An 8,575-nucleotide genomic window follows, 5' to 3' on the forward strand; every position below is an offset into this window, starting at 1 on the left:
TCTAATTAGGTTTTGTGGCAATAAAATTTAAACGTTCCTGCTCTCCCAAAACAAATGGGCAAACTTTTATTTGGAGCCAGCCAATTGTAATTTACTTTGCGTTGATTTTTGAGGTAGAATCAACCTGAATGGTGAAATATGTGTGTGCGCGCGTATGTCCATCATCGTTTACAGGTCATCATTCGTTAGCGTTTCAATGTGCATTTAATGGTTGTTCGTCTTCATCATTTCCCTTTGTTTCTTTAAAATTTTGATTATGTTTCTCAGATCTTCGGCAGGGATTCTAGATAAAGGTACACATTCATACAAACATATTTTACATTACAACACATAACTTTAATTTTATGACTTTTGCTTGGATGAATGGTGAAGTCCCTTTTACTTAGGCGGTTCTTGTATTGGACCCATAAGAAGGGTGTGTAATATCGTAATAAGAAAAAATGCATTCAAGTGGTCTTCAATTTTCGAAATTTGAAGAGAGTTGGATGCTTATTTCGCTTTCTCTGAGCGTTTACTTTTTCAAATAGCGAACTCTATGTAGAGGAGGTACCGATCTCTACCATCTTTATAACAGATCTTGTGTTGATGGAAATATTGAGTTTGAATGGAATCAGATGATTCATGAGCTTCATGGATATTCAAAATTTTGACCCTTTGGGAGGAGGGGGAGGTACCAGAAGGAGTAGACCGATACTGTCCAACTCCGAACTCAATCTAAGTTTGATAATAATATTACTATGTACCAAGTTTGGATCAAATCGGATACTCCCTTCAAGAGTTATCGTGCGCACCAGCCAACATACAGACAAACAAACGGACGGGCGGACATCGCGAGATTGACTCTAAATGTCCTGAAACGAATATTGTCCAAAGAGACCTAGGGTCTAAAACCGTTATTTCGATGAGGCACGTTTTGACCGTATCAAATGATGAGTCATATGGCTGAGGGTATAAAAAATGTGTACATCACCTAAAAGTATGCTACAGAAATGCTAAGGATAAATGAGGAAAAAGTCATTTCACATAGAAATTAAATTAATTGGAAGTTTAAGAAAAGGTTAAAACGCTGACGTTAGGTTATCGCTATTATCGTATGATTGAGGCTTCCACAAGTTTCACTTTTGCTTAGGATTTGGCACTTTCGGTGACCGCAGAATTCAGCGACCCCTTCATTTTTTCTATGGCGGTGCTGCTCTGTTCTCCTTCTGTTTCTTGCCGGGAGAGCAAGGGCTTATCGGTACTGGCTTATCCAGCAGACCCCATATCTACAATCACTTGACTTGTTGCTGCTGCTGTCGTTTATCAATTGTAAGGCCAGAGGACTGTCAGCTCCGAGTTTCCCGTCCCTGTAGTTCTACTTGAAGTTGTAAAAGAATCAGAATCATTGTCCGTTCTCGATTTAATGTTCATGTAAGAAGGAGTTTCGACATCGAGCCAGCGGCCATTCTTCAATTAGCCAGAAGACTAAAATGGCTAAGGACGACACGCTGATACACCGTGGATGCAAACCTACTAACTTCTCTACTCTTTATTCAGATTCTCGCTTTTTCACTATCCGTTATTCATTTCATTCTCTTCTCTTTATTCTATTCTCTTATCTTCTAAAATTAGGTTGTTTACCACTCCGAGTGGAGTGGTAACTTAGGGGCGCCGAAACATCGCTTCGCCACTCTAAGTATCATGGGCGCTCGGGTACCGAGGCTCTCCCCCAGGCCCACTGATTTTTCGCGACTGCTAATTACATTCACAGCTGCCCAATATATCTATAAGGACTTCTAACAATCTACAACCTTTGGACGCATCCGATAGCAATCAATTATGCTAGCGCCTAGAAGTATGCTATAAAAAAGTTAGAAAAAGTTAAAAAGGAACATTTTCAGACAACCATTTTTTAATAGTGCCAAAAAATAAAATAAGATCAATTAAAATTGTTGCATCTTTACATTTTTTGATTCACAGATTAAAAATATACAAAATACAAATTAAAATTAACAAAACAGACAGTTGTACATTTTATTTCCCCGCTTTACGACCGCGTTTAGATTTCTTCGATAGCGGTTCTAGCGGAGGTGCACACAAAACATCAGGATCTTCCTGTTGTTCTGAGTCGCGTAACGAACGCTTTTTGGCAGTTTTGGCATTGATTTTAGCCAAATTCTTCATTAGTTGTGTGCAAGAATCTCGATCGCTTTCATGTTCCAATGTTTCAGCATCATCTGGTGTGATAATTGTTATGTCACCTTCATCGTCGATTTCCATGGGTTTAGATTTTGATTTTTCTGATGTCTTTCCCTTCTTTGATGTTGCAGCTTTCTTTTCCGCATCATCCTTGGTTTCTGTGGTTTTCTTTTGCGATTTCCCCTTTTCTTTTACTTGTGATATCTTTTGGGTTTTTGTATCGGATTTCTTTTGTGATTTCCTACTTTTACCAATCACATTGGTGGGAGTTGAACTTCTGCTTCGACTCGATGAGGCTTCGGACGCCTCTTCTTCTTCCTCATTACCTTCGTTTTCTTTATCTGCCTCTCTTTGTGATGCAATGGCATCTTCCTCCAATTCTTTGAGTATTGTTTCATTATTATCTTCAACCTCATAAACAGGTACTTCAGCATCCTCATCACCACCACTTTCTGATGCCTCAATTTGACTGCTGTGTGACAATGTCCGATCAATTGCCGCTTTAAGATCCGACGTTTTTATACGAAAATCTCTTACCGTACCGAAATGTAAGTAATTGGCCAAACGATCATTGGACTTTTTGGCCAACAGTATAACATGTTTATTAAAATTCTCAATGCAAAGAATTATTTTCGGTATGAATTTAGTTTCCCTCAAGACTTTGGCCTTATCTGCTTGGGGATTGGATTTCTTTTTTGACTTATCTTCCAAAATATTGCTCTCAATGTAGGTGATTAGAGCATAAATATTTGAGGGTAGCGGCTTACCCACCACATGAAGCAATGAATCAAATCTGTAAAACAAAAACCGATGGTTAAACAAAGGAAGTATAATTTCGTAGATTAAACTTACTTTGTTCCTCGTATTGACACATTCATGCCACCGGAACAACATGACAGAAAATGTTTGGTCAGATTTTTCAAGCAGATATAATGCTGCATTATAAGCTTCATCAAACCATCCATGGAGTTGCCCAAAGGTATGCAAACATTTGTTAGATTACATAAAGTGTTTGAGATGTGCACCAGTTGCATGGATATTGATCTCTCAAGAGACTTGAGAGATGCCAAACAAAAATCTCGATCATCTTCGGGTACAATACGACACTTATAGGCCAAATTATTGGCCTTGATAATAAAGTAGTCAACATCTTCAATTTGTTTTCGTAATGTCTCGTACAAATATTGCAGACAGGACTCAGCTGTTGCATCGGTTATTGATTTTAATAGAATATTTGATTGCGTTCCGGGATCCTACAAAGAAAATTATTTATTTACAACAAATGTACATATGTATTTTACTTGTCTGCAAAAACTCACCACATGCTCCTCATCATCTTTAACATATGACCAAATTTTTCCCAAATGCTCTGGTATAACTTGAAAAAATGCTCCAGAATGGGTCTTTTGTCGTTGTTTAAACAACAACTTATGAACGACACCCAACTCTTTTTCTTTTATTTCATAGGACTTGCAAAATTTCAACAACCAATTATACGATTCTATGGTCAAACGGCTGCCGAAGGATATATTATCGTACAAAACTTCTAAACTCAGAAATAAGTTAAGGGGAATTTTACGCCCATTCGTGTCGCTCAGTAGCGATTCATTTTGATCTGTCTCCTCGGAGTATTCCTCTTTCATAAATTCATCCATTACATCTTGTAAAGTGGAAATAACATCTTTACTCTTATCAAGAGTATGGAAGTCAAATCCTCTAATGTAAATTGATTGAAATTTTGATTTATAAACTTCATTGGCCGTCTGCAAACATTGACGGAAACATTCCATAGCCAAGGAAGCTGTTTGCATATCAAAATTGCGCCATAAATCTGGTAAACGTTTTATGCAACGTTCATAGACGACTTTAGTAATATCGGTAACATATTTCAGAGTACGTTTACTGTGTGATAATTGCTTGTAAGCTGGCTCAGAACGTATTTGTGCTACTTTAGCAGCTGCTACCTCTAGTACATAACGTACTAGTGCAACATGGGAACGTAAAGGTGCAGTATTATGACGTGCAGCAAATGGAACAATATCCCTGAGGGAAGAAAACAAATAATAGATAAAGAAAAACTATAACATAACCATATTTAGAACTTACTCATGCAACAGCCGTAGCAACTTCTCAATAATATTTAAATCCCATATATTCTCAGGTTGGGATTGGATCTTTTTAACTGATACTCCATTGATGGTAACATTTGTTACATCGTTATCACCTTTATTTTTCTTGGGACCCTTTTTGTTGGATAAGGACTAGAAAAAAATCCAAATTGAGTTTGTAATCAAGTTTACTCTAAATATTAAACATACCTTAAGGCCTTCCGTTAAATGTTCATGTTGCTTGAATAAGGGTAGAAGATGTTTAACGTTATCATTGGTTTGCTTTGAAGTAAGAAGGCTGTATGTCATTAGACCTTCTATGAAATTTAATTGTTGCAATATAAGCTCATTCTTAAGATGTGTTAGAGAACCATTCTGAAAAGACAACAACATAAGTTTTAGTAATGACATTGAAAACTTGAGAAATATACCTACCATATCTTCAAACTTAATGTGCTTTCCAATAACCTTTTCCAGTAACAGTTTGATAAGACGTTTTATCTCCCGCGTATCATACTCTGTTTCGTATTTTTCAAATATAACCAAACACTGAGTGACAAATATTAAAAGTTGTCCCAAATTATCATGGATTTCGATTTCATTCTCTTGCAAATCTTTGGAAGAGACAATTTTCTCGAATTTCACGGAGAATTGATTGTCTTCATCCTCTTCAATTGGTGCAACGAAAAATGATCGGAAATGCCAATCTATAAATTGCAAAACGTGCGGTACTAATTTTGGATTCAAATCCACAGCTCGTTGTAAATCTGCAAAAGGACAAATAATGCATTATGTCTGCAGAATATATAAATCATTTGCTATTTACTTTCATATAAACATATTTTAATGTCCAACGATTGGGTAAAACAATTTCTTAACACTCCAATAATTTCCAAAGTTAACATATCGAAATGCCGCTGTGGATTAGCGCGATTGCCCAGTTGAGACATCAGCGAGAAGCCGGATATGCTATGTTGAGTACACATTCCAGAGGCATTCATTTGTGAACGTTGCGAGTTGCTATTGTTCAGCTGCTTCAAAATCATGCAAAAACCATATACAGCCATACGACGTGTCTTCATTTCGCTGTGATCGTAAAAAAATTAGAATTCATTAAAAACATCATCAATGTGCATAGATAGATAGTATTTCACCTGGAACACATTGCTTTACGTAGAACTTCTATTAAAGCATCTCTAACTAGGGCAGATATTTTTAAAATTGGTAAAATGAAAGACATCATTCGTAAAGCTTGATCTCCGGGCAACTGTAAAATACATATTTTAAGGAAAGTAATTTGAGGTGCGCAGAAGAGTTATATTTAAAACAGAAACTTGATGACTAATAACTCTTACCCACAAAAAGTAATCTAGGACATAGTTTATGGTTTTTGTGCATTCCGAAACTGTAAACGTATCGGCAACACTTAACACAGTCAAACATTCTGTAAGAATTACAAAAATGATTAGATTAAAAAAGAAAGAAATAATAATTACATGCCTGAAAATTGATTCTGATCCTGTTCAACAACCATCCATTCGGCCAGTTTTTTAATAATGCCCTGGCCAAACACAAAACGCTTTCTAATGAATTTCGTTAGGAAATTAATCGCCAATTGATTAAGAGCTGGACTATTTTTTGCTTTTAGTAAAACAAAGGCCAGGTTTACCAGACCCGGGGTGATGGTGTCTTTGCCATCTTTATTTTGATCGATGAGCACAGTAAAGATTTGTTCCAAATCGACATGTTTTCTTTGTAGACTATCACGACACCACACTGAATATTCGGACAGGACATTCTCATCGTGATTGTGTCTAATGACACTACGTAAAAAAGGCAACAACACAGAAGAAGAAAGACGCGAATCGGGCTCACGATTTGCAGAGGACACTGAGAGTATGGCACTTATAACAAAGGGTGTTAAAATTACATCCGGCATGGCCAAGAAATTCTAAATAAGAATAAATTCAAAATATTTTTAGATTCAAATTTTTCATGATCCACTTTACTTACCCTTAGTACAATGGACATTTGAATTTCACTGATTTTGTATTGGGTACAGTAATTCAAATGATGCAATATGGTTTCTTCAGCTTCACGCAATTCTCGATCGGAAAATGCATCTGAAAACAAACCAATAAGAGAGTTTAGATACAAATTCTAAACATTATACTTTTTAAAACCCACCAATACTATCAAAATCAGTGGAATTGCTGCTCATATCGTCAAATAACTTTTTATAATAAAAACGATGGAAGTATTTCTCAAGTGCCAAGATTGGTATAATTATTTGAGATGCGGTCGAGCACATAGAAAACAATTGGAAACTTAAAGCAGGCAATGCATCGGGAGACATCGATTGAAGACAACCAGAAAATTTGTTCAAAACTTTAAGAGTTTCACCCGGTGTTAAATGGAGTTCTCTGCAAAAAAAAAATACAATTAAAACGCGTTATACATTTATTCACTCCTCAACTTACTTAAACATATCGGCAATGGGTGTCATCACCTCGTTGGGCCATTTCATGGCACATAGATTTTTCACTGTGGTATCACGATATTCGGCACCGCTCATTGTTATTCCATTGACATTGAAATGAGGCATTGTGGCCAGTACATTCAATGTCTCTGGCAAAAGGTCTTTCCAACCCACACATTTTGGATCGCCCATACGCAGACCATCTATACAATGCTCCAATATTTCAACTAATTGATCGCTAGGAAAGGTATTCAAATCCTGACACAAGCGGGTAATTAAGTCATACATTTGTTTATAGGTTAGTTCCACACGTAGTAGGCCATCGAGAAAACACTTCACACAGGCAAATCTTTTTTCTCTCGAATCATGGTTGTTCGGGTTAAAGCCCTGGAGTAGATAGTTCCATAGTGTGGTACAGTCATTTCTTCCCAATTTATTCGATAGTATCGTTGTGAGCTGCAAAGAGATTTTGCATTTATATTTTGTAAATAATGTATGCTGAAACCATGTCTTGGACTGTCCAAGACTTCTTCACACACCTGTTTGGCAGAAGTTTGCTCGATTAGCAGTTGAAGTTGTGAAATGTTATGTTTTTCGCCCAAGCGTACAATTTGAGTTTCCAAAGGCAATTTACCGCTTCCCGAGGACATTGCAATGATTTGTGTTAAAACAATTTAAAATAGACACAAAATATATATAGTATTCTACAATAAATTAATACAAAACAACAATTAACAATTTCAGTTCCTGTTCCTGGCGGATAATTCAAAACAAAACATGAAATGAACAAACAACGAAGCCAAATATATTTTTTCGGCGGCAGAGCAAAGCAATTCAATCACTGAAAATGATAACTCTTTCTAATCACTGAAAAATGATAACACGATTCACTGTCACATATCTTGGTTAAATTATTAATTTCAGTAACCTTCTTGTCTATGAGATCAATATCGGAATTAAAGGTGTATTATCGGAGAATAGTCCAAAGTACACATAAAAATATCATCGACAGGTTGTTGTTTTGTTTACGAATGAGACATAGGGAAATGCAATTGATGCAATCATCTGTAGGGATATATAGATAGAATTATGACACAATAAAAAGGTGATGTTCTATCCATGGTAGAATAAATGGTAGTTTAATTTAGAAAAAAACGGACCCGCTAGAGCAATTTTAAATATAAAACTCTAATAACAATTTCATAATATCTTTTCTAAAGAAGATTTAAAAATTTTAAGCAGGCATCAGAATCGGTATATAATTCCAAAATATGCCCATAAATAAGAATGTTATTATCAATTACTATTACTGCGGCCCATATCTCGAAATGATGACTTCTTTGGGAATATAAATTAGATCGTTGGTTTTTACATTAATAATAATTCAATGTTAACTACAGAGCATTATAGTCCCAAAATCTCTGTAAATATTGATTTTCCAAAAGTAAAACCATATATTGCTCTATATAATCTGATATGTGGTCCTAGAGCTGGATTCTTGTTTTATGAAAATAAGAAGTGAAAAATATTTTCTTTATCAAATTTTTCATTTGACATTTCTACCCTTTATAAATGTTTTCATTTCACATTGATGCCCTGGATACATAAATAACAAAACTGCCGCAACCAACAACAAATGCAAAGTAACCAATCAAAACTGATAGTGTATACCCCACTTCATTTTAAGTGATCAGCTGTTGACCAATTTCGATCTTCACAAACCTTCCTAATAGTCCGGGTTTTTGTTTTCATTTCGATCTTTATCATGTTTACTGTTGTTGTTATATCTTCGGAAGCGGCGATTTTCTAA

General features: G+C 35.8%; 1 protein-coding gene across 1 annotated transcript; it reads right to left on the reverse strand.

Moving 5' to 3' along the window:
* Positions 1–1,921: 1,921 nt before the first annotated feature.
* LOC101892916 (Fanconi anemia group I protein) lies at positions 1,922–7,732 on the reverse strand. Its single transcript, XM_011295680.3, has 14 exons — positions 7,305–7,732; positions 6,767–7,221; positions 6,474–6,709; positions 6,300–6,409; positions 5,787–6,237; positions 5,642–5,730; positions 5,441–5,553; positions 5,113–5,372; positions 4,722–5,053; positions 4,497–4,661; positions 4,285–4,439; positions 3,498–4,221; positions 3,031–3,431; positions 1,922–2,971 (listed from the first exon to the last, which is right to left on the reverse strand). The coding sequence occupies exons 1-14, from the start codon at positions 7,413–7,415 to the stop codon at positions 2,014–2,016; spliced, it is 4,560 nt and encodes a 1,519-aa protein (XP_011293982.1). The 5' UTR covers positions 7,416–7,732; the 3' UTR covers positions 1,922–2,013.
* Positions 7,733–8,575: the final 843 nt, after the last annotated feature.

This window comes from Musca domestica, unplaced genomic scaffold (genome assembly GCF_030504385.1).
Source record: "Musca domestica strain aabys unplaced genomic scaffold, Musca_domestica.polishedcontigs.V.1.1 75, whole genome shotgun sequence".
Taxonomy (NCBI): Eukaryota; Metazoa; Arthropoda; class Insecta; order Diptera; family Muscidae; genus Musca; species Musca domestica.